Raw genomic sequence first — 26,228 nt, 5'->3', positions numbered from 1 at the left:
CTGTTAAATACCTGAGCATTTTTTGTATTGTTCTCTATACATTTCTGTACGTTTGAAATATTCTACTTAAAAATTATGCATGAGAGTTGATAAAGTAGAGACAGAATGTAGGCAAGTCTTAAAGAAGTCTTGCTCTGAAAGGGAACAAAAGAACTAGAGAGAGTCAATTTGGTTATAAGCTCTTAAAGTATGTATGGAAATACTCAGTTATTTAGAAAGAGGTTGAAAGAAATTTATTCCATGAGCCCTAAAAGGCCATCAGATAAACCAGAGGGCAACTGCCTAAGAAAAATACAATCAGTACAACAGCCTGTGTGGCTGTCTTTTAGTGTCTAAAATGCAATGCTAAAATGCAGTTCAGCAAAAGCAATTTACCTAAGGGTCAAAGCAGAATTCTCACCTTTCTTTTTCTTTAAATTACAGGAAAGTCTTAACACGTTCCAATTCCTCTACGAAACTTTCTTGACTGTTTTAGCCTTTGTTGAACTCAAATATCATGCCTTGTTGGGACCATGGCATTTACTTTTCTAATAGCTGTTTTTCAATTTCTGTTCAGAAGTGATTCATGTGGGTTCTCTGTCCCTAACTATATTAGAATCTCCTTGAGTACAGAATTCATGAGTGCATGCTGCTTTTATACTCTTTGCTACCCTAGCGCACTTACTGCATGCTTCTGACTCATTCATGGCAGTGCCCATTTGGCTCCTGAGAATTGGATTAGTGCCTAAGACAGAGTGGTGTCTACTTTGGGTTCGCCATACACTGTGAGTTTGCTGAACACCTCTTGATTTCATGATAAGTGTGGGTTTTTCTTGGCATCGTTTTTACAGAGTACAGCACCCGAGGAGGAGCATGAGAGTCCCCGAGCTGAAACCCCCAGCACTGTCACTGAGGTTGACATGGATCTGGACAGCTATCAGATAGCACTGGAGGAAGTGCTGACCTGGTTGCTTTCTGCCGAGGACACTTTCCAGGAGCAGGATGATATTTCTGATGATGTTGAAGAAGTCAAAGACCAGTTTGCAACCCATGAAGTAAATATCTGTAGTTTCTTAGCAGGGTGTGTCCCCCATGGGACCTGAGCCTTAATCAGGGACTCTACTCTCCTATTTGTTATCTGCCGAATTCTGTTCTTTGGAAAGGTCAATGGTTTATTTCAGGAACAGTGATATTTAAATAGTGCTTTGTTACAAAATTGGTATGGGTGATTAAACTGTGCTTCAGAATTAGATTTTAGATTTTAGTCTCCTTGTGTGTTTTGGAGAGCCACTGATGAAAATCATTGCATAGTACTGCTCAGTTCTGAAGTGCATTGTTATATTTCAAAGGCAAAGGAGTGAACCAATACACCAAATCTTTAAGATTTGAGTGTTCCCTAGGAAATGATTATTCTTTTTAATTGCATGATTAAACAAATGTCATACCCAGGGTTCCTGTATTTTTTTATATCATAAAAGTTTCCTGCCCCTTTGAGGACATACTATATTGCAGCATAGTGAATTTCACTATATGGAGATTTCTTTTGGTTAAATTTTTCTTTTGTATCGGTATGTTAATTGACAGATCTTATTTATTGTTTTGGATAGAAAATAATATAAGTGGTAATATCTTTTAAACAGTTCCTCTTGGGTGAGTATGATATTTTATTTTATATATATATATATAATTTTTTTTTTAACAGAGTCTTACTCTGTCACCCAGGCTGGAGTGCAGTGGCGCGATCTTGGCTCACTGCAACTTCTACCTCCTGGCTTCAAGCGATTCTCGTGCCTCAGCCTTCCAAGTAACTGAGACCACAAACATGTGCCACCACACCTGGCTAATTTTTTGTATTTTTGGTTAGAGACGGGGTTTCACCATGTTGTCCAGGCTGGTCTTGAACTCCTGGCCTAGGTGATCCACCTGCCTCAGCCTCCCAAAGTGCTGGGATTATAGGTGTGAGCCACCACACTCGGCCTTTTATTTATTATATTTATTTAGAATTCCATGTTCATGATCAATGAGTAGCATAGTCAGCATTTACTTTAAAATAGCTGGTATTATCAGATGCAACATTCCTTGCTTCGAGCTATTTCTCTTTTAACTTATGGCAGGTGTTTATTCCTATTTTCAGAGCTTAAAAAATGGGGTCAATGTCTATTTTATTTGTGCTCTACTAGGCTACCTTTTTCTGCATCACTGACATTTAGGTTAGGCATTAGCAATTTGTTCAGTTTTCTTTCTTTCTTTCTTTTTTTTTGCACTGAGTAGCTCACAAATTATAACAATGTCCCTTTCTAGGCTTTTATGATGGAACTGACTGCACACCAGAGCAGTGTGGGCAGCGTCCTGCAGGCAGGCAACCAACTGATAACACAAGGAGCTCTGTCAGACGAAGAGGAATTTGAGATTCAGGAACAGATGACCCTGCTGAATGCTAGATGGGAGGCTCTTAGGGTGGAGAGTATGGACAGACAGTCCCGGTGAGTGGAAAGCCAAGAAATGCACTTAATTCCACAGGCTGCTTTGCACAGTTGAGCTCTAGTAGATGTCTGCATGTCTGTGAAAGCAAGATGATTACAGAACTTGCCTTGGAAAAGTAAGACTCTATGGGAAATATTGCTGGAATTCTGCATGATCTTTGTTTCCCCTTTGATATGTTAGCCATACCAAAAGGTAAAAGTTGGAATACAGAACTTAACAAAAAGGGAAAAGAGGACAGGCGTGGTGGCTCGTGCCTGTAATCCCAGCACTTGGGAGGCCGACGCGGGTGGATCACTTGAGGCCAGGAGTTTGAGACCAGCCTGGGCCACATGGCGAAACTCCGTCTCTACTAAAAATACAAAAATTAGCTGGGCATGGTGGGCCACGCCTGTAATCCTAGCTATTTGGGAGGCTGAGGTATGAGGATCGCTTGAACTCAGGAGATGGAGATTGCAGTGAGCTGAGATTCAGCCACTGCACTCCAGCCTGGGTAACAAAGTGAGACTGTTTCCAAAAAAAGGAAAAGACATTTCATATGGGCAGTTACTTATTTGCAATATTAAAATCAGCTAAACATTAACTTGGTGTGAAGACAGGACTATGTAGCATTGATCTATTTTTCCGTTTTGTGACTTTTATTTTAAAGCTTTCTCATGGTTTATTTTATTTCATGTATTGTGTCTTAAGGAGCAAACTGCATTCATTGCCACTTCCGCCTATTTAATAAGCAGGAATTCCTGATCGAAGAAACAATGATTCTGATATGAATACAGGGTGCTGCTATTTGCATTCTTTGTCTGCATTTAAGGAACTCCATTTAGGAAAAAATAAAAGTTTACTTTCCTGGCTTCTATATTTAAAGACTAAATGCTACCTTGAATGTTTAGACAAGGTGTCTTCCCTTGCCCTGTATCTCCGGTGCCCAGAATGTATATTTGACTTTGCAAAGGGAAAAGGCTTGTAGGAATAATGTTGTGCTCCCCACGGACAGGCTGCACGACGTGCTGATGGAACTGCAGAAGAAGCAACTGCAGCAGCTCTCCGCCTGGTTAACACTCACAGAGGAGCGCATTCAGAAGATGGAAACTTGCCCCCTGGACGATGATGTAAAATCTCTACAAAAGCTGCTAGAAGAACATAAAGTAAATCTGTCTCATATTTCTTTTATACCTTATCAAATATGAAAGAGCAGCACTTAGCATCTCAGAGGCTGATGACGTCTATCATTAACATGAAGTTGGGACACTTCTTCAGGGTTCTCTTCATTTAGCAGCTCACAGGGTGGAATTGATGGGGATGAGACATTTCTGAGCCAGGGATAAAAGGGCAGGGTAAAACTTTATATGTGATGTGCAGTTTTCTTATGAAAGTACGTAGCTTTCATACAATTGGAGAAGGGTTCTTTTGACCCTGTAAGTGGCTAAGAACCCAAGCATGTTGTCGTTCACGTGGTGTGTGGGTGAAGAGCAAATTCTTCGTCTCTGATCCAGGAAAGCGTCAGGGCCTTTAAGTTAGGAACCAAAATTGCGTGGGCAATTTAATTTGGTCACAAGTTTAGGAGATAAACTTTTCATAGTCAAGAAAAGGAAAGATAGAATAAAATTTGCTCTCTGTAAATTGAAGACTTTTATTGATCAGTGAAACATTGAGGTAACTGATATGTAAAACTTTAGGGATACATTAAACACAACTCTGAGAAGCATTTGAGAACATTATTGAGAGTGTTTAAATAAATTTTCTTTCTTTTCTTTTTTTTTTGAGATGGAGTCTCGCTCTGTCACCCAGGCTGGAGTGCAATGGGAAAATCTCAGCTCACTGCAACCTCTGCCTCCTGGGTTCAAGCAATTCTCCCACCTCAGGCTCCCAAGTAGCTGGGACTATAGGCGTGTGCCACCATGCCCAGCTAATTTTTTGTATTTTTAGTAAAGTTGGGGTTTCACCATGTTGGCCAGGCTGGTCTTGAACTCCTGAACTCAAGTGATCTGCCTGCCTTGGGTTCCCAAAGTGCTGGGATTACAGGTGTGAGCCACCACGCCCAGCCTATACATTTTCTGTACACATGTATCCAATTGACTATGCTCTTCCCATGGAAAAGGTGAGAGAATCTAAGGTGTCCATAGTTCCTTAACTGCTTTACTGGGTAGCTAATCAGAGTAACTTTTGACTGTCATGTAGCATTCTACTTATCTCTTTATACTGTCCTACACTAGATAAAATGATCTCTGACTTGGTTTATTTAAGCGCTGGACTTTTTTGCTTTACCACTTCTACATTTTTGTATTAATTCCTAGTATGGACACTCAACTCCTTTATGCTATAAATTCTGAGGGAGGGCCAGAACTTGAATAAAAGTGGTGATATCTCCATTTGCAGTCTGTTATAACACTGCATCCTCATCCTCAAACTGCCTTTGTTGATAATGGAATGTAAGGATGTATAATAGGATTAGTTTCATTAGTAGAACACTTGGGTAATGATTGGAAATTTAAATATGATGCCTCATTAACTATCCTTAATTACTATTGACAACTGAGTGCATTTTAGATAGGTAAATGGGAAAGTAGAAATAATGGTTTATCTTCATTTTTTTCTCTAGAGTTTGCAAAGTGATCTTGAGGCTGAACAGGTGAAAGTAAATTCACTAACTCACATGGTGGTCATTGTTGATGAAAACAGTGGTGAGAGTGCTACAGCTATCCTAGAAGACCAGTTACAGGTAAGGGTGCTGTAAAGTTGGATAATCCTGAGGGACCTGTGGTCTGAGACCCAATTACATATTGCCCTTGTTCTTCATGTCCTTTCTCATTCTTTATCCAGAAGGGTAGAAAAACCTACCTTTGGTTGTACTTCCCAGTTGGGGTTCTACAGTGTGTGGGCTACAGGAGTACCCAAGTATTGATTCCTTTACTTCAGCTCTTGGGGTGAATGAGTGGGGTTGGTTGCAGTCCCCAGCTTCCTTGTGCATAATGACAAGATTTGGAAGCACAGTGTATTAGTCTGTTTTCACGCTGCTGATAAAGACATACCTGAGACTGGGAAGAAAAAGAGGTTTAAGGGACTTACAGTTCCATGTGGCTGGGGAGACCTCACAATCATGGTGGAAGGGAAGGAGGAGCAAGTCACATTTTACATAGATGGTGGCAGGCAAAGAGCGAGAGCTTGTGCAGGGAAACTCCCTTTCTTAAAACCATCAGATCTCATGAGACTTACTCACTATCACAAGAACAGCAAGAGGAAGACCTGCCCCCATGAATCAATTACCTCCCACTGGGTTCCTCACTTGAAATGTAGGAATCGTGGGAGTTACAGTTCAAGATCAGACTTGGATGGGGACACAAGCAAACCATATCATTGCGCCCCTGGCCACTCCCAAATCTTATGTCCTCACATTTCACAACCAATCGTGCTTTCCCAACACCACCCTCAAAGTCTTAACTTATTTCAGCATTAACTCAAAAGTCCGCAGTCCAAAGTCTCATCTCAGACAAGGCAAGTCCCTTCTGCCTATGAGCCTGCAAAGTCAAAAGCAAGTTAGTTACTTCCTAGATACAATGGGGGTACAGGCAAAGAGTAAATACATCTGTTCCAAATGGGAGAAATTGGCCAAAACAAAAGGGCTAGAGTCCCCATTCAAGTATGAAATCTGGTGGGGCAGTCAAATCTTAAAGTTCCAAAATGATCTCCTTTGATTTCATGTTTCACATCCAGGTCACGCTTATGCAAGAGGTAGGTTCCCATGGTCTTGGGCAGCACTGTCCCTGTGGCTTTGCAGGAAATAGCCCCGTCCTGGTTGCTTTCATCGGCCGGTGTTGTGTGTCTGTGGCTTTTCCAGGTGCACGGTGCAAGCTGTCAGTGGATCTACCACCCTGGGGTCTGGAGGACAGTGGCCTTCTTCTCACTGCTTCACTAGGTGGTGCCCCAGTAGGGACTCTGTTTGGGCCACATTTCCCTTCTGCACTGCCCTAGCAGAGGTTCTCCATGAGAGCCCCACCCCTGCAGCAAACTTCCGCCTGGACGTCCAGGTGTTTCCATACATCCTCTGAAATCTAGGTGGATGTTCCCAAACCTCAATTCTTGACCTCTGTGTACCTGCAGGCTCAACACCACATGGAAGCTGCCAAGGCTTGTGGCTTGCACCTTCTGAAGCCATGGCCCGAGCTGTACCTTTGCCCCTTTTAGTCATGGCTGGAGCAGCTGGGATGCAGGGCACCAAGTACCTCCGCACAAGGCATGGGGACCCTGAGCCCAACCCACAAAACCATTTTTTCCTCCTAGGCCTCTGGGCTTGTGATGGGAGGGGCTGATGTGAAGACCTCTGACATGCCTGGAGATGTTTTCCCCATTGTCTTGGTGATTGACTTTTGCCTCTTTGTTACTTATGTAAATTTCTGCAGCCAGCTTGAATTTCTCCTCAGAAAATGAGATTTTCTTTTCTATTGCATTGTCAGGTTGCAAATTTCTCAAACTTTTATGATCTGTTTCCTTTATAAAACTGAATGCTTTTAACAGCACCCAAGTCATATCCTGAATGCTTTGCTGCTTAGAAATTTCTTCCACAGGTACCCTAAATTTTCCCACATTTTTCTGACTTCTTCTGAGCTCTCCAAATGTTTCCAACCTCTACTTGTTACTCAGTTCCAAAGTCACTTCTACATTTTGGGGTATCTTTTCAACAGCACCCCACTCTACTGGTACCAATTTACTATATTAGTCCATTTTCATGCTGCTGATAAAGACAAACCTGAGACTGGGAAGAAAAAGAGGTTTAATGGACTTACAGTTCCACATCGCTGGGGAGGCCTCACAATCATGGCAGAAGGGAAGGAGGAGCAAGTCATGTCTTACATGCATGGTGGCAGGCAAAGAGAGAGAGCTTGTGCAGGGAAACTCCCTTTTATAAAACCATCAGATCTCATGAGACTTATTCACTATAATGAGAACAGTACGGGAAAGACCTGCCCCCATGCTTCAATTACCTCCCACCAAGTTCCTCTCAAAAAGTGTGGGAATTGTGGTAGTTATAATGCAAGATGAGATTTGATGGAGACACAGGCAAACCATATCACACAGGAACTGATCTTATTCAGTGATCCACTGACTTCTTCTCAGAAGCACTTGAGGAGCTTGTTAAAATGTAGATTCCTAGGCTCTACCCACTACCTAAATCTAGGTGAGGGAGGGATGCAGTGAATTCGCAATGTGAGAAAAATTATGTGCATAGTAAAGTTTGAGAATTTCACCTAGTAGGATTCAATATCTCAGTGTTTTTGGTAGATTAATATGTGAATTTCAACAACAGTTTTGGAAACCTCCCATAATTGCTTCTTTTTGCACAAAGGCAATAGTGGATCTTTACAAGTCTTTAACAAATAAATTTATTGGTATTTCATTTGAACAATACTTGGATTTTCTGGTAAGACATTGCCAATTTATTTAAATATGATGCCTCATTAAGTGAGGAAATCCAAACTGTAATTTCATCATGTGAGGTCCTTTTGCTTTTGTAATATTTAGTCAGCCAGTGGTTCTAAGACTTATACGCAGTAGTTAGTTATTATAACCTGAGAGCTAAGTATTCATGCCTTGACTATTTAGCAGTAAGGAATCTGAGATTCAGAGAGGTTAAGTAGTCCTCTGGAGATTTAAATAGACAATGAGTTATCATGCTGAGACTGGAAATCTATCTTCTGGCTCTTAAGTTTTCTCCCCCTTTGTACTATGAAAAGCTTATTCTCATATTAAGTATCAAAATAGTATAGTATGAATTAAATAATTCTTGTTCACATGTATATAGTATAAAAATAAATTTTAACATTTGTTGATCATTATTTATAAAATTGTAATAAAATGATTTTGGGAGAAAATAATCATGAAGAGTGATTTTTTATAATTAATAAAATTTATTTAGTATTGCTGATACTAGTAAGATTCTGTTGCTAGTTTATGTAACTTATGGGGAATTTTTTTATGGATCACATAATGTAAACAGAACAAATCATTTGATTTTTTTATAGTCTCGTAAAAATTCTCTTATTCAAAACAGTTTTTATAAGTTAAACATTTTTCGTAATTTTGGTACTACAGATGAAAATTTTCTTGGCATGTAAAAGAGAGTTAAGGAATATAACAGACATGCTGGTTTTTTTTAGCTAAAAATTTGAAAAATTTGAAGCACAAAAAGTAGATATGTTTGTTTTATTTTTTAATAATATGTAAAAATGTCATATTCTCATAAAAACCACAATGAAATAGAAAGAGCAGGTTTGGAGTCAAAGATTCAGAGTATAGAGTTCTAGTTATGTTAGTTTCTAGCTATGTAAAATCATTTGTTCAATTCTATGGAAATTAGTTTTTCTGATTCATACATTTCTAGGCCTAGTCTGTATTATTTTAAAGCAATTTTTATAAAAATACTTTTTATAAGTTGTTATGCTATAATAAAGAACAATGGAAATCGTGAATTTCTTCAAGGATTGTGATAACTCTCTTAAGGCTGTGTTGACAAAGGATGGTTTCTCCTTTTTCTAGAAACTTGGTGAGCGCTGGACAGCAGTATGCCGTTGGACTGAAGAACGCTGGAATAGGTTACAAGAAATCAATATATTGTGGCAGGAATTATTGGAAGAACAGGTATGAAACTGTTTTCCATAAGGGGCAAAATAAATGGTGAAAAGTAACCCATCTTTTATTGTGACATTAGAATAAAGTTGCCTTGTTTACTTTTCTTTGAAAGGAAAATATATAAATAATTATTTTAAAGATCAAATTTCTATCCAGTTTATAACTGATCATGAAGCTTATTCACAGAGATTATGTCATTTGGCTCCATTAATTTGACCTGTTTTCAATTACTTGGAATGTTAGTACTTAGATATGCTATTTTCATGATTAGTGGATTTGTGTTGGGTGATGTATTTGAATTTGTATCAACACAATGCCTAGCATATAGTTTGTGCTCAGTAAATAATGAGTAATGAATCCACTCAACACATTGTGAACTTTAATTCCCTAGATTTTTTCTTGATTTTTAACAAGTATTGAAATTAATGAGAAAATATTATTTAGCAACACCTTTGATTTAACACTGGGTTAATTGCATATTTTTTTCACTGTCATCACAGCGAATGAACCTGTTGTACAAGCTGCCACCTTAATTTTTCAGTAGGAGTGGTGGCTCTTTGCTCGTTCTCTGTCTTTCCAGAAAAGCAACCATTGAAACAAAATACAAAACTTTTCTCCCCAAATGCCAAGCAATTGTGGTTTTAAAAAATAAGTAGATACTGGCCAGGCAGGGTGACTCACGCCTGTAATCCCAGCACTTTGGGAGGCTGAGGCGGGTGGATCACTTGAAGTCAGGAGTTCGAGACTAGCCCGGCCAACATAGTGAAACCCTGTCTCCACTAAAAATATAAAAATAAGCCAGTCCTGGTGGTGGGTACCTGTAATCCCAGCTACTCAGGAGGCTGAGGCAGGAGAATTGCTGGAACCCGGGAGGTGGAGGTTGCAGTGAGCCGAGATAGTGCCATTGCACTCCAGCCTGGGAGACAAGAGACACACTCAAAAAAAAAAAAAAAAAAAAAAAAAAAAGCAAATACTCTATTCCCACATCTCTCAGTGTCCATTTTGATTCTTTTAAATGCATTTCATTTCCATCTATAAGAAGCAACTATATTCTCTTCAGGGGAAAAAACTCAAGTGTATGATGTTTTGTGGCTTACTAAATATGGTGGCAGATAGTACATCTTAAAATGTAGGTTGCAGAATTTGTCCAAATATAAATTGTTAATGACTACTTCCCCCTCCCTCAATCTGTGGTCATATTTTTCTTCTTAGGAATCACAAAGGGACCTGATTCTGATTTCTGAAATGTTTACATTTCGCTTTACAAATATTTACATTTCACTTTATAAATATTTACGTTTATTGTGAACCTTGTATTTAGGCCAAAAAGTCTCATAGAATAGTTAAAATTTTACTTCAGTAATGACAGGAGAAAGGCTGGGCACAGTGGATCACGCTTGTAATCCCAGCACTTTGGGAGGCCGAGGCGCGCGGATCAGTTGAGGTCAGACCAACATGGTGAAACCTGTCTCTACTAAAAATACAAAAAATTAGCCAGGCCTGTGGTGGGCACCTGTAATCCCAGCCACTCGGGAGGCTATGGAGGCAGGAGAATCGCTTGAACCCAGGAGGCAGAGGTTGTAGTGATCTGAGATGGCACCACTGCACTCCAGTCTGGGTGACAGAGTGAGACTCTGTCTCAAAAAATAAAAATAATAGTAATAATAATAATTGCAGTAGAGGACATCAATTGCTAGAGAAAACCATTGTGTTACTCTTCTATCCAGTAAACTAATTGCAAATTTGGAAATAATTTTAATTTGATGATAAAAAAAGTTTAAAAATAGAGTACTAGTATTTCAGTCACTTGTATCACTTTAGGTTTTAAACTGACCTTTCATCATGTTCTACAATGATCTGACATTTTAACTATACCTTTTGTGTGTGTGTGTAGTATCTACATGTTCTGTCTTGTGGCATCATTATTTATGTGCATATCTTACCAGCCTCACTAGATTGAGGACAGTATCCATTGGGGGGTGAAATATAGAGGCAAGGAATAGTTGTTAAATATTTAATTGATAAATAAAATCACTGAGAAAGAATTGATTCCATTGCAAATACAGAACCAAGTTTTTTTCCTCGCTACTAAATAGAAAAGGGTTTCTGCCCTAAATGCTACATTTTGGGAAAAATTATCACAGTGTAGCTACAGTTGTTTTCTATCCCTTCTTCAGGATTATCTCTCTACATGATTGAATATCCTCTGCTCAGAAAACATGCATTGTTGGCCAATGAAGTTTAAAAATCTTTATATGGGCTTTGGGCGATCTTCAGACTCCCTCCTTTAATCATAACTGCTGTTGAACCTTGAATGCTAGTGTGGATTTCCTACATGATGCCATGGAAAGACCATTGGTTTTGGAGTGTGGACCCTGGATCCAGCTCTGCCATTAACTAGCCAAGTGATCTGGGACATGTAACTTGACTTCTCTTTCCTTCCTTTCTAAAATGAGGTGCTGGGACAAGACAATCTCTGAGCTTTCTTCTGCCTCTAGAAAGTTAAAATGTAATTCCTTTGGAGACTTACGTAGTTGGATTTTCCCTTTTCCCTCCACCTATCTCCTTGAAATTAGGTTTCATTCCCTGGGTATGAGGCTAATGTCAGATTGTTCTGTTACAAATCTGAAAAGGAAAATATTTTAAAGAAAGGTATCTTTCTGGGTCATTTGTCCCTCAGACTTAGGTGTTTGAAGGCCTTCTTATCCCCAGGTAAGGGTGAAGCCTCTAATAAAATAAAAGTTAGAAATTTGGATGCATGATTTAATTGAATTACCAAATGATTCTGCAGATAAAGTTCAACTTTTGTTATTACTTGTAGTGCTTGTTGAAAGCTTGGTTAACCGAAAAAGAAGAGGCTTTAAATAAAGTCCAGACAAGCAACTTCAAAGACCAAAAGGAACTAAGTGTCAGTGTTCGACGTCTGGCTGTAAGTGATGGGGTTGTCAGCATCTGTGTTGTAAGCCTATGATCCCTTAATGTTTTATAGCTAATGGTTAATACAATTTAGTGAATGCAGATTACAGCTCATTACCTAGCATTAGACTGCTGCCCTGTAACAATCTGGAACCACGAGTCTTGCCTTTTAGCATAGTGAACTGCAAAGCATGTACATTTTACTATAAAATATACATGTTTAAAATTCTTGGCTGGGGAAGGAAAGATAAAGTCCTGTTAAAAAGAGTCATCTAATAAATATCTGAAATACTAGATTTTGAAGGAAGACATGGAAATGAAGCGTCAAACATTAGATCAGCTGAGTGAGATTGGCCAGGATGTGGGACAATTACTTGATAATTCCAAGGCATCTAAGAAGATCAACAGTGACTCAGAGGAACTGACTCAAAGATGGGATTCTTTGGTTCAGAGACTAGAAGATTCCTCCAACCAGGTACTTTTTGATTTAGATCATATGTTGTGCCATGAAGTAAACATTTAAAGTTTAAATGTTCAGGTTAGTTTTAATTTGTATGAAATAAAAGAGTAGTAGACAAACTAAAAAGTTGGTTCCTTATACCTGATGAAAAATTGACATGTGAAAATCACCTTCAGTTTTCTAAAGTAAGTTTTAATAGATTGTCTTAATATCCTGTAATTTAATTCATAGTAACTGATTACACTTAGCCAATAAATAATCTTAACATCTTCAATCTTAAGTAATCTTATTAATCTTAAAAATATTTTAATGAATTAGTCAAACATAAAACATTGGTTTGTAGACAGATATTCTTAGCAGCATTATTTATAATAGCCAAAAAGTGGAACAACTTAAATATCCATACACAGATGAATGGATAAACAAAATGTGGTGTATGTATACAATATTATCTGATAATACAAAAGAATGAAGTATTGACACATGCTACAACATAGATGAATCTTGAAAACACTATGCTAAGTATAAGAAGCCAATCGCAAGATTATATGCACTATGATTCCATTCATAGGAAATGTCCACAAGGGAAAAATATCCACAGAGACAGAAAGTAAATGCGTGGTTGCCACTGGTGGGAGTGGGGAATGGGGAGTGATGGTTTATGGGTATGAGATTGCTTTTTGGGGTGATAAAATGTTCTGGAGACAGAGCGTGAGGATGATTATACAACAGTATAAATGTACTAATAACCATTAAGTTATATATTTCAAAGAAAGAATTTTATAGCATGTGAATTATATCTCAGTGAAGCAGTTACAAAAATTGAAATTTTGGATGGCTTTTATTTCAGGTGACTCAGGCTGTAGCAAAGCTGGGGATGTCTCAGATTCCTCAGAAGGACCTTTTGGAGACTGTTCGTGTAAGAGAACAAGCAACTACAAAAAAATCTAAGCAGGAACTGCCTCCTCCTCCTCCCCCAAAGAAGAGACAGATCCATGTGGATATTGAAGTTAAGAAAAAGTGAGAAGAGATAGAGAAATTGTTCAATCCAATATTGCACATACTGTATTTTCTACTTGGTACCTATTTTGTACTAATCATTAATCATAGGCAAATCTAGACATAATAATAATAATTATTATTAAAAGTCAACTACTGAACCACTCGCTGCCCCTATCTCCTGAATATTCTAGTTGGCACTAGCTAAGCATCTAAATTTTCTTGCATGATTTTGTGTTTTTATCCTATGTTCAATTGGGAGAACTTTGTGATTGAACCTTTCTTTCTTTCTTTCTTTCTTTCTTTCCCGTCATTCTCCTTGGAAGGATATGATTGTCCATGACTGTCTTTTTATTCTTTCTTTCACTGTCACAACTTGACAATTTTGCTTTAGGTAGACATCCGTATTCTTGGTGAATCTCTTTCCTCCTCTCACCGTTAAAAAGTACTTAATTCAGGGAAATAATTCATTTCTAGTGTCCTTTTTTCTCCCCTTTCTCTCTTATTCTTTTTCATGTTTTGTTGTTTCCTTTGTTATTTTCTTTGTCAGATTAATTAACATATTCTTTGTATTTGGCTTAAAGATCCATCTTTGTCATAAAATATTTCTTTTAGTCTTATTGATTCAAAAGAAAACTCAGGATCTCTAGAAGAAGAATAATCACAGCTGACATATATTGAGCTTTTATTGATGTCAGCTATTCTATTCAACTATACTGTGTGCAGGTACTGTACCTGACATAACTACAGCAGGTAATCCTCAAAACAGTCTTTGAGTAGTACTGTTATTCTCTCCCTCTTACAGCAGAACTCATGCTTGGGTAAATGGGCAATTATTTTGGGCCTGAATAAAAATTATATGCTTTCTCCAACCTAGCTTTTGTTAGACAAAGCAGCATTCCAATATTACCAGATGGTTTTTATTTTGATAATAAGTCTGTGTTTCTGCCTCTTAATAGCATCTCCTTGTAGGACCAGTGTACCTCCGAGTTGCAAGCAGCAGCTATGGAACCTTTACTTTTGGAGCCAAGACAGCACAGGAAAAAGATGCTCCTAATGTTAATATGAGCATAGATCTCACATTTCCTCAGTGGATATTATCTGCCAGGTATATCTGGCAGCGTGTCTCTCCAATACTGACTTTGTGCATTTGGAAGCACAGCAGGTTGTCAAAGACTAGAGTACATAACTGTGAAATCTTAAACACGACTGTATTGTATAGGGTACATTGTGCTGCAAGAAAGAGAATACCGTGCCCGAAGTGTCTTAAACAATGAGATCATTGGTGATCCCATATTACAAAAGTTCTGGAGGTAGGGAAGGTCTGTTTTAATGGAAGGGTGTGGTTCAGCAACCCCCCATCTGCAGTCTCTTGTCATTCTTGTCATTCTAAGGCTTTTACCCTTAGCCTTGTCTTATTAGCAGACTCCTGCGCTGCTCTCCCTGATCCCCTGGTGCATGGGAAGTTGAAACTATCTGGCCTTTCGAGTCTCTGTAGTTGCGTTTTGGGGACTCCAACAGCAAGGAAGAATTATGGAGAGGGTGTGTCTGTCGTGTGGGCAACCAGCTGCGAGGACTACAGTTATCGACTCCATCACTTGACTGAGGCAGACATTCCTTCAGTGAATTCTTGGACAAATAGAGGCTTGAATACATCCATTCATTACAGTTAAATCTCATTATTAGAAAGGTCATTTTTATGCTCACATTCTGCCCCGTCTAAGTCTACCTACATGTGCTAGCTCTTTTGGAGGGATATGGAGCCACTTTTTCAATATGTGACCTCCTCAGTCTTTGAAGATAGTGTTTATATCCCAGTTTTTATTGTCATAAAGTGCAGGGGATCCTTAACCATTCTTATTAACATGGTTTCCAGACCCTTTTATATCTTCTATGTGCTCTAGAAACCACTATTAGTTTGCCTTAAAAGGGACTTAAATGGACTTAAAATGGACTACCCCAATAATCAAGGGCCTTAAATGACTGCTTAATGCCTAGTTTAAAATATATGTTTAAAAAATGGTGGCTCATTTCTACTTCTCTTCCCCTGGTGCTGCTGTGGTGGTGGTTTTTACCAGCTCAAGGTACAGTGGGACAGTCATTTCCTAGAATGTAGATACCTGTTCCTGTGACCTGTGATCGTTGCGTCACTCTTGCCCATATTGAGAGCAGATGCTGACTGACTCTCCAAGGTCATTGTAAACGTGCGATTTTTAGATGGCTGTCTCTTCTCTGAAATATTAAATAGAAAGCTGCTGTTAAGATGACGGGAGGAACGTATCCCTGTTTGAGCAATACCTTGACCCCAGATATTTATCTAGAGCATCACAAAATCCCTCACATATCACAGGGAAAATCTATCTTGATGAAAAGATAAAATATTCATAATTCACCAGAAACCTTTAAGCAAAGTTTCTCACAAGAATCAGCAGTAACGACTTGTGCCACTGCTTAACGTACCAAGAAGCTCTGTGGGGAGGGTACTAGTTAAGAAGACAGACAGTCTTGGTTTGAATCCCAGCCTCACCCTTTGTTAGCTTTATTACATGGGAGAGTTACTGAAAACCTCTGTGAGCGCAGTGCCTTAATCTCTAAAGGGGATAATAATAGTGTATACTTCTTAGGGTGCTGGTGAGGATTCCTTGAGTTAATAATAGACATAAAACACTTAGAAAGGGGCCGGGTAGAAGGCCAGCAATCAGTGATCGTGGCTTCTCTTGTTCCTCCTTGCTTTGGTTTTGACCAACCTTCTCAACTCCTCTCAAACCTGTCCTTTCGTCTTCCTTCCCACTGTTACTATCTTAGTTGTGACCCCCGTTGCTTCCACAGCCTGTTCTCGGCTCTTGTCTCTCTTTAATGCCTTCTCCTCGGTGAACACTAAAGGATAAATAGGATAAATAGAATCATGTCAGTTCCATGCATAGAACTCTCCCTTGGCTCTCAGCTGCCTTTGAGTTAAGTCCAAACTCCTTAATATGTCCTGCAGGGCCTTCCCGTAGCTGGTCCATGTGATTCTTGGCCACATCGTCAATTGTCCCTCCCTTGTGAGTTCCGTACTCATTATTCCAGACACGCCTAACTAATACTTGCAGTTTGCAAAATGTGATCTTCTCTTTCTTTGCTTTCCTTTGGCAAGGGAAACTCCTCAGTGTAATGCTGTTGTTCTCTAGGAAGCCATCCATGCCCCAAGTGGATTAGAAGCCATTCCTGTGAATTCCTGGATTAGCACCTAGCAAATTCTTTTGTTATTGCCTGTTACTTTCCATTGCTTACTAGACTAGACTAGAAGCTCCTTGGGAGCTGAGATTTGTATCTGGTTCACTTTCATATCAAGAGCCCAGCCCAATGCCTGACATTTAGTAAGGCTCAGTCATTACATATTGAACAAAAGAAGATGTTAAGTTTAGTAATGTCTGTACTTGTTCTTTGCTGATTATCTAACCAAATCTGGTTTTTATTATCTACAAGCATTTATAAAAATACAAGTGATTCTTTATAAAGTAAAAATTGTTTTAATATATAAAGTTTTAAAAATTTTTGTTTAAGGCTGAGCATGGTGGGTCATGACTGTAATCACAGCACTTTGGGAGGCCGAGGCAGGCGGATCACGAGGTCAGCCTGGCCAACATGGTGAAACTCTGTCTCTACTAAAAATACAAAAATTAGCTGGGCATGGTAGTGGGCACCTATAATCCTAGCTACTTGGGAGGCTGAGGCAGGAGAATCACGTTTGAACCCGGGAGGCGGAGGTTGCAGTGAACCGAGATCTTGCCATTGCACTCAAGCCTGGGCAACAGGGCGAGACTTCATCTCGAAAAAACAACAACAACAGCAAATTATTTAATTATTTTTTTTCAATTATTTATTAACTCTATAATATTATTACTCTTTTCATACTTTTAATTGTAAATATATGATCTTATTTTGCATGGTTACCCTATTTCTGGGTTGCTGTTTTTGGGGGAGTGATAAAAAAACGTATTCCTGATAAGCATTTGAGTTGCTGTTTCTGGAGTCAAGTAAAACGATAGAAGAAAACATGACAAATGGTTACCTCTGAATCTTCAAACAGGTTTGATGCTATAAGTGCAGAGCTGTTGAACTGGATTTTGAAATCGAAAACTGCCATTCAGACCACAGAGATAAAAGAGTATATGAAGATGCAAGACACTTCCGAAATGAAAAAGAAGTTGAAGGTAAAAAACATAAACCACATATATCCTAGTGCATAAAATAGTTCATCATGCTGGATTTTCTGCTGGCATAAAGACATTATGGAATTCAAAAGCCTCCTGTAAAATAAATGTAGGCAGAAGGTAGCTTTTAGTACATTGTAGTGAATTTTGAATCCATTCATGCTAGCTGTCATCAGATCCCTATTTGGAGGAGGGTTTTTTTTCCTCTTTGTCAATCATTGAGATGTACAGTGAGTAATACTTCTTGTGGTGATCCAGTTAGTGGTACTACTTTTTAGTTAGTTTAGATCACCCTTAATCTGGTATCTAATAATTTATGACTTTATATTAACATTATGCTGAAGATGTTTTGCCTTTGGAATACAACAAACTATTTTAAATCAAAAAGTGTCTTCAATATATTTTCTTTAGAGTTGTAAAAAATAAATACAATTAAAAGGTGTGGGATCTTAGCCCTGCTTCTTTCCATGCTTATGTGTGTTTCTGAAGAGTGTGATGGGAGCTTGCAGAGCTTTTTTGTCCTTGGTGCTCATACGTCTCCTACACATTACTGCATTAACTATTTGGGCACCTGGTGTAAGTCTGCAATGGTTTTTGTATCAGCAGTGGAGTTTTATTTTAAAGAGTTTGGAGGGTATTTTAAAAACAAGATGTGCATAAATATCTAAGGTTTAAGTTGGAAAGTGGTGGGTGAAATGGGAATTGAGATGAGGCTGGGGTTGTTGGTGTCTTCCCTACAATCGCAAAATCCAGAGGGTGAGGTGGTCTGAGCTCGAACTTGCAAGAGGGCTTAGGGCACACCAAGCACAGGGAGCTGTTTTCTTTGTCCATAATGACCCTCCATTAAGCCCACCTTTCTGTGTGGTTGAAATGTCTCCACTCCAGGAGGCTTTCCTTAGCCTCGCTAGAAAGAGTTCAGTGATTAATCTTTTGACTTCATGTGGCTTTGGCATATCTCCATGAAAACCCTTCTTGCATTTATGCTGTTGTTTGTTTATATGTCTGCCTATTTATGTGTCTGCCTGTGCAGGCTTAGAAATTGAAGATAATTTTCCATTGCACCCTTTTTATTCAGCACTTGGTAAAGCTCTTGTGGCTCACGGAAGAGGAGTGTGATGATTCTGGGTGGGCAGGGGGAATGGGGAAGTTGGTTGAGCTGGGAGCACCTTTATCAGAGCCTTCTCTGCACAGAGATTTGGGAAAGCCAGAAGTGGGGCCTGTGTTACATCATTTCATATGCTTCTCACAGTTCTGAAAGATGGATAGATGATTTTAATGATCACTGACCACTCAATTCTCAAAGACATTCAGGTGGCAGAAAATTTAGTAGTAACAGTGATCTTCATGGAACAAGTCCCACAAAGTATTGATAACTTAAAGTCTATCCTGTGACCCAGGAACAATTTTACTGGCAGAAACTGTCACTACATTTGGGGGGATAAAGTATGTAAGGTGTGACTGGCGTTCCTTTGTGTTTCATTTAATATTTATCTAAGAGTTCATTTATTTTGTTTCAGACAAGTAGTAATAGATGCCAAAGATTTGGGAAAAAATATATAAAACAAAGAAAATGTCAGCATTACTCTAATCCCTTATTTTTCTTGCAAACTGAGGAAAGATCAACTTATTATTATTATTGTTATTTAGTGAAGGAGTATCTTGTTCCAACAGATGAATTACCTGGGTGGAGAATCCGTAGTCTAGTCTCCTGCCATCTTAAGAGGTAGCAAAAAATCAACTTGTAAAAAGCAGACAATTGCCTTTTTCTCCAGTTTGATAGTGACTTTTACATTGATCCTTAGTTAGACACAAGTAAATGGTGTTTCTTAGAATCTCTTGCTAATATTCCTTGATCTTTGACTATAAGAAGGTTGTTCTACCTAGTCACAATAAACTTTGTGAAAATCAGAGTAGGATAGCTGAATTTATTTGATAGCACTTAGATGTAAAGAATTTAGAATTGGGCTTCTTCTCTGGATTGTCTGGTTGAAGTAATATGGGTTGCTCAGAAGTTTTGATTGTATTATGATGGATACTATTTGAATAGTTAATATATAAATAATCAGTTGGGGATGGAGGAATGGGAGAAAATTCAAATACTGAGTTGTGTGCACATATACTTGTGTTTGTGTGTGTATACATGATTTTACTTGCTTCATTCTTACTAGTTCTGGAAAGAATTTTGTCTTGGGAATATCAAACTATAGAGATAAAAAAAAAATGAAATTAAGAGCCATTCCTCAAACATAAAGAACAAAATGCGGGCTGGGCTTGCCATGGCTCACGCTCATAATTCCAGCACAAGGCAGGAGGATTGCTTGAGCCCAGGAGTTTGAGACCAGCCTGGGCACCATAGGGAGACCCCTGTCTCTACAAAAAGTAAAAAAAAAAAATATTTGCTGGGCATGAGCTTGCACTTGTAACTCCAGCTACTCGGGAGGCTGACATGGGAGGATCCCTTGAGCCCAGGAGGTTGAGGCTGCAGTGGGCCATGATTGTGTCACTGTACCCCAGCTTGGGTGACAGAGTGAGAACCTGCTTCAAAGAAAAAAAAAAAAAGAACAAAATGCTTTGGTTTGGGTTCTAAAGCATATTTTCTATTTTCATTATTTAAAAATTACATATGAAATATGATTGTGCTTGAAGTTTACATTAAACCCTAGACTTAATGCAAACAGATAATACTGAGCCTCAAAATATTTCTATCCATTTTTCCTGTTTTCTTTCTTTTGAGATGGGAGTTTTGCTCTGTTACCCAGGCTAGAGTGCAGTGGTGCGATCTCAGCTCACTGCAACCTCTGCCTCCCGAGTTCAAGCAATTCTCATGCCTAAGCCTCCCGAGCAGCTGGGATTATAGGCACGCGCCACCACGCTTGGCTAATTTTTGTATTTTTAGTAGAGATGGGGTTTCACCATGTTGGCCAGGCTGGTCTCAAACTCTTGACCTCTAGTGATCCACCCCCCTCAGCCTTCCAAAGTGTTGGGATTACAGGTGTGAGCCACCATGCCCAGCCTATCCTTTTTTCTTGCTAGTTGATTTTTGTTCAGCAACTTCTGTCATAACACATTCAATTCTTTTGACTCAAACCATTATTTTTATGGCGTGGCATACTCAGGGTATATATGTGAATAGATATCCTGGATCTAAAACATAATTTTAATTATTTCCTTCTGATAGGAGCTTATAATTATCAGGTACATTTTTTTTCTTATAAAAGAAACCAATGCTTTTTCGTTGCTATGATTACGTTTGAATTTACCTTTTCAGATTTAAAAAGAATGTAGGAGGGACAGTAAACTTAAACATTTAAAACAGCAACATTATATTGAGAGAAAGTTTGCAATATTCTTATGTTGGGACTTCATTTGCAGGCATTAAGAAAAGAACAGAGAGAAAGAATCCCCAGAGCAGATGAATTAAACCAAACTGGGCAAATCCTTGTGGAGCAAATGGGAAAAGGTAAGATCCTTGATTTTTTTTCCCCATATTTTTCAGATGGTGGCATTGAATAATATTAAAGTTTGCCCTATTAAATATTTTGCTTTAATACTCGAATCCTCTTTTGGCTAGATAAATGGTTTTCAAAAATGTTTTTAGGCAGCAGAATCTTTAAAAATGAAATTTTATTCTGAAGCTGATTATAAAAAAACAGATAAAAGCAAAGTTGTTCTGATTTTATATGGGATCGGGGCTGGACACCCTGATTAGCAGAACAGTTAAAACCCACTAGCATAGCATATTTTAAAACTGTATCCTTTGGGTTTATATATTAGGAATTTGTTTTGCAGGGTGGTGGCAAAAGAAAACTTTACTTGGCAACATTTGGGAAATGAAGTTACATTAAATTCATTAAGGGTATTTGATTTTTGATAACTTTTAATGCATTATATTTGTTTACTACAGTATTTTTATAGTTAAGTTTGATAAGGTGTTACTTATATATGAAATTTTTAAATGCTCCCAAGACTTTTTTTTTTTCGCTATAGCTCCCAGTGACTTAGAATAAGCTAAAGATTAATATTCTTGGTGCGCAGTTTTGCATATGAATGTCTCTTTGTTCTAGAGAAATGTTGAAAGACATTTCTCACACTCCATGTACGTTGGTCTAATAATGGTAAGCACTTTGGAAGGCTGCTGTAGCTCTCCTTCACACCTGTACAGATACCTATACAGAATTAGGAATATTAGTTTGACAAGAATCTTCAAAGCAGTAGCATTTAATATTTTATTGTTTGACTTTTTGTTATTGAAAATATAACTATATAAAAGCAAATAGAATACTATGATGAACTTCCTTCTATCAGTTACCTAGTTCAATAATTGACAACATTCTGCCATTCTTGAATTATCTCTACCTTTACTGGTTCCTCAGCCTCTCAATTATTACTATTTTTACAGTTTTCTTGGAAGTAAAATTTACTTACATTGAAATACATGACTCAGCTGTGCTGTTTTGACAAATAGATAAACCTGTGTAACCTATACACACACATCACTATGTAGAAAATTTCCACCTTTCCAGAAATTTCTCTTTTGGGTTAGTCACCTTCCTCCCTCCGGAAAACAACTGTTCATGTTGTTTTGACCTTAGATTATTTTGCCTCCAGCCTTTAACAAATATGTTTATTTATTTAGTATGTATACTGGATATGTGTATACACATACACACACATGCACACAAACATAAACACACAGAAACATATATACACACACAAACATATATAGATATATACACATACACACAAAATATGGACTGTATACCATGTGGACAGTGTATGTCCATTTATTTGGAAATTATGCAAATGTATTATCAATCCATATATTATTAATAAAGGTTAATTTCTCTCTTTAAATAAATTAAATAGAATAGTATTTAATATTTTCTTTCAAAATCCATTCTAGCAGACTCTCTTAGTTGTCCTGCCTGTGGGCATCCCACCTGGAGGTTACTGTTTCCAGTATTTACTTGAAGAGGTCCAGAGACACAAACAGATGATAACTTCCTTTGAGATGCTGGTTCATTCAATAATTATAATGCATTGGATGTTGAATTTATTTCCTTTACAAGCGTAGATTTTTTACTTCTACCTCAGCATTGTACCTGGTGACTCTGGCTTTATCTGATGTGAATATGGGATAACTTCTTGAATCTGTGTACTGAATTTAGTCCCATTTCTGTCAGGTGTTCAGCAGTGTGGCAGAATTATGAAGATGGGGGAGACTTGATGTAGATGAGAAGTTGGTGCGAGGTGATGTTATAGTGAGAATAACAGTGATTGGGGGAATGGGCGAACTTGGATTCTCTTGTCCTTTTCTAGTTTCTTATCTTTGGGAAAGTCTTGGAACCCTTGTGTTTCTTTGCCTTGGTGTCTGGAGAGTGAGGGAGTTTATTAGCTGACTCTTAGCTATTAGTTTATCAGGTGACTATTAGGTTATTAGCTGACTATAGGCTTTGGTCCATAAAATTTTACCGTAAACAGGTCCTAAATAGACACATTCTGGACATTGAATTCACATGAAAGTGCTACTTGCAAAAGGCCAAAGGCAACACTGGAGAATAGGTGACATGGGGCTTTTGTCACCTAATGTATACTTGTCCAATTTCATAGGAAAGCTTTTATATTTTGTATTACCATTTTTTTCATGCATTGGTGGAATTAGAAATTCGTTCATTAGAGGACCTTAATTCTTTTTTGTTTTAAAGATGCATCTGTTTAAAAATTTTTTTTAGGACAACAGTGGGAAGCTGAGGAATGGGGGAGCTGAACTGAATAAAGTCTGTATGTTTCAGTTCAGTTAGGGAGGCATGTCAAATTCTTCAGTAAAACCCAAGTTTGAATAATCACGTCACTGTTTTTCTGAAACCAGTTCCATCAGAAAGCCCACCATAGCCAATTCTGATAGGTCTTTCCTGCCTAATGCATTTTACATAAGTTTTGAGGTATCCCATAGAGCATAAAAATGTTTTTAGAAAATAAAATAGTGTGAGGCGGGGCGCAGTGGCTTGCACCTGTAATCCCAGCACTTTGAGAGGCTGAGGTGGGTGGATCACGAGGTCAGGAGATCAACACCATTCTGGTCAACATGGTGAAACCCCATCTCTACTAAAAATACAAAAATTAGCTGGGCATGGTGGTATGTGACTGTAATCTCAGCTACTCAGAAGGCTGAGGCAGGAGAATCGCCTGAACCAGGGAGTCAGAGGTTGCGATGAGCTGAGATCGCACCACTACACTCCAGCCTGGTGACAGAGCAAGACTCTGTCTCAAAATAATAATAATAATAATAATAATAATAATAATAATAATAGTAATAACAATAATATAAAAATAAATAAATAAAAATAAATAAAATAAAATAGTGTGTTTCATTTGACTTTCATAGCTGATATACTTGGTTTTCTTCGTTTAGCTTATCTTGTTCCTAGAGATTCTCATCTAACAAAATTCAGTAGTTGGGCATCTGGGTAACGTGGCTTTATGAATCGATGCCCACTGTGGTTGTCTAAGCATATAAGCCCATGAAGTTTGGTGAAGGTCCTATGTTTTGTAAACATTTCCCTTGATTCCAATAGTGATAGACTGAGAAGTGTAAAGTCAAGTGAGACTAAGTGGCAGGAATGTGTTCTATTTTCTCTCTTTTAGACAATTAATAAAGTGATATGCTGTTGATTTTGCCTTTTGACTAGTCATCTCTAAGAACTCTGTGTTTTATAGAAATAGAAAATTTTAAACTCTGGATCTCTGGGAGTAAAACAACTGTTTTTAAAGACAATGTGTAGTTTTCCTTTTATAAGATGTAAATTGTGTTTGAATCATTATCGGACATCACTGTAACAAGCAGTATCTCAGGATTAGAGAAAGGGAGATTCAGATGTTTAAAACTGGTTTAAAGAGGCAAAATGAATGGCTTGTAAGATGTTGTCAGTGAAAAAATAACTGAAGTTGTTTTAACTGCCCTTGTTCTTGAAATGAGCACCTCTTTCCAGTTTTCTAGATGAGTAGTGAAATTTTCCATCTCAGAAATTTTATTTACCTACTTAATTTTCTTCCTTGATTAGTATGAATTGTCCAACATAAAGATAATGTGGCTGGTGTTACTATTCTTTTGCCTACCTAGAATAGAAATGATGGGGCAGGGGCACGACCCATATCTCCATTGTTCATATTGTTAGGAAAATGGTGATTTGTTTTGTATACTCTCCCCATTAACAGGGATAATGCAGCATGGCCTGTGATGTGAATGCTTTGCTTATGTCTCATATTCTCTTACCTGAGAGATGGTGGTGAACAGTGAACTTCTGCAATTGACATAGGTGACACATTCAAATGACAGCATGATATGCCCTCATTTATGATTTTCAGTGGACACAGTGTATTATAAAAATTTTCAAAGTTGCATTGTCTATGGATTGTACATGACTTTTTGTTTTTATGCCTTTTTTTTTAGTTCAAGCTCTCATTATCCTGGATTTTGATCATATATGTTTATAAAGCAGGATTGTTTTATTGCTTTCCTACTCAATAAAAATGTGAAGCCATCTTTTTGGTATGCATGTTCTCCTCCGAATAGAAAGATTGCTTTGAAGATTTCCCATACATTTTCATAGTCATTTTAGAGGATTTGAAGGTATTTTAGACTAAGGGAAGTACTATGATAAAATCTATTATTATATATGACTTTATTATTTTTAGGAACATTCTCTACTTTTCAAAAATATCGGACAAATAAAATGATAAGATTTCAGTAATAAAAATGGTGGCATTGTTTTCCCTGATGTGTTTCTAAAGTAGATCATCTTATTGCTGCCTCAGTCTTTTGGTATTTGCTTATTTATGTGCAAGGTCCCCAGTGGGCTTGCTGATGCTTCTAGAGCCTGGCTGCTGGCTTAATATTCCTGCACTCACTAGGTTGCTTCCCAGCATAAGGCATCCTCGCCATTCATTTCTTAATTTATATGACACTGTGCTTTGGTCACCAAGACCTGAGCTGCCTCCTAGTTTTTCTAGCCAGCTGTCTTTTTTTCTTAGGACAAAGGGTCTTCTTTCTGAAGTCGGGCCTAGACAGATCAAGGTAGTTGATCTTATTTCACTGGTTCAGGTGATAAACTAGCAGAGTAGAAGCATGGCATGGATGGAAACATATATTATCTAGAAAAGGCAGACTGGATTAAGAAAATGTGGCACATATACACCATGGAATACTATGCAGCCATAAAAAATGATGAGTTCATGTCCTTTGTAGGGACATGGATGAAACTGGAAAACATCATTCTCAGTAAACTATCGCAAGGACAAAAAACCAAACACCGCATGTTCTCACTCATAGGTGGGAATTGAACAGTGAGAGCTCATGGACACAGGAAGGGGAACATCACACTCCGGGGACTGTTGGGGGAGGTGGGAGGGACAGCATTAGGAGATATACCTAATGCTAAATGACGAGTTACTGGGTGCAGGAAATCAACATGGCACATGGATACATATGTAACAAACCTGCACATTGTGCACATGTGCCCTAAAACCTAAAGTATAATAATAAAAAAAATGAAAAAAAAAAAAAAAAAAAGACT

The 26,228-nt window shown here is 38.1% G+C and overlaps 1 protein-coding gene across 5 annotated transcripts in view; it reads left to right on the top strand.

Annotated features, from left to right (window-relative positions):
• The window catches only part of LOC116463116 (utrophin-like), a 572,404-nt gene that overhangs the window by 148,849 nt on the left and 397,327 nt on the right, over positions 1-26,228 (top strand). For all 5 annotated transcript variants that reach the window (XM_058434468.1, XM_032146075.2, XM_058434467.1 and 2 more), the window contains 10 exons: positions 831-1,034; positions 2,281-2,462; positions 3,455-3,605; positions 5,060-5,179; positions 8,992-9,093; positions 11,906-12,013; positions 12,296-12,475; positions 13,311-13,480; positions 17,532-17,655; positions 21,028-21,115. In XM_058434468.1, the coding sequence (XP_058290451.1) occupies positions 831-1,034; positions 2,281-2,462; positions 3,455-3,605; positions 5,060-5,179; positions 8,992-9,093; positions 11,906-12,013; positions 12,296-12,475; positions 13,311-13,480; positions 17,532-17,655; positions 21,028-21,115 (1,429 nt within the window). The remainder of the gene's footprint in view (positions 1-830; positions 1,035-2,280; positions 2,463-3,454; positions 3,606-5,059; positions 5,180-8,991; positions 9,094-11,905; positions 12,014-12,295; positions 12,476-13,310; positions 13,481-17,531; positions 17,656-21,027; positions 21,116-26,228) is intronic.

This window comes from Hylobates moloch, unplaced genomic scaffold (assembly GCF_009828535.3).
Source record: "Hylobates moloch isolate HMO894 unplaced genomic scaffold, HMol_V3 SCAFFOLD_26, whole genome shotgun sequence".
Classification (NCBI taxonomy): domain Eukaryota; kingdom Metazoa; phylum Chordata; class Mammalia; order Primates; family Hylobatidae; genus Hylobates; species Hylobates moloch.
The sequence above is the reverse complement of the archived record's forward strand: the minus strand, read 5'-3'. Positions and strand labels throughout refer to the sequence as shown.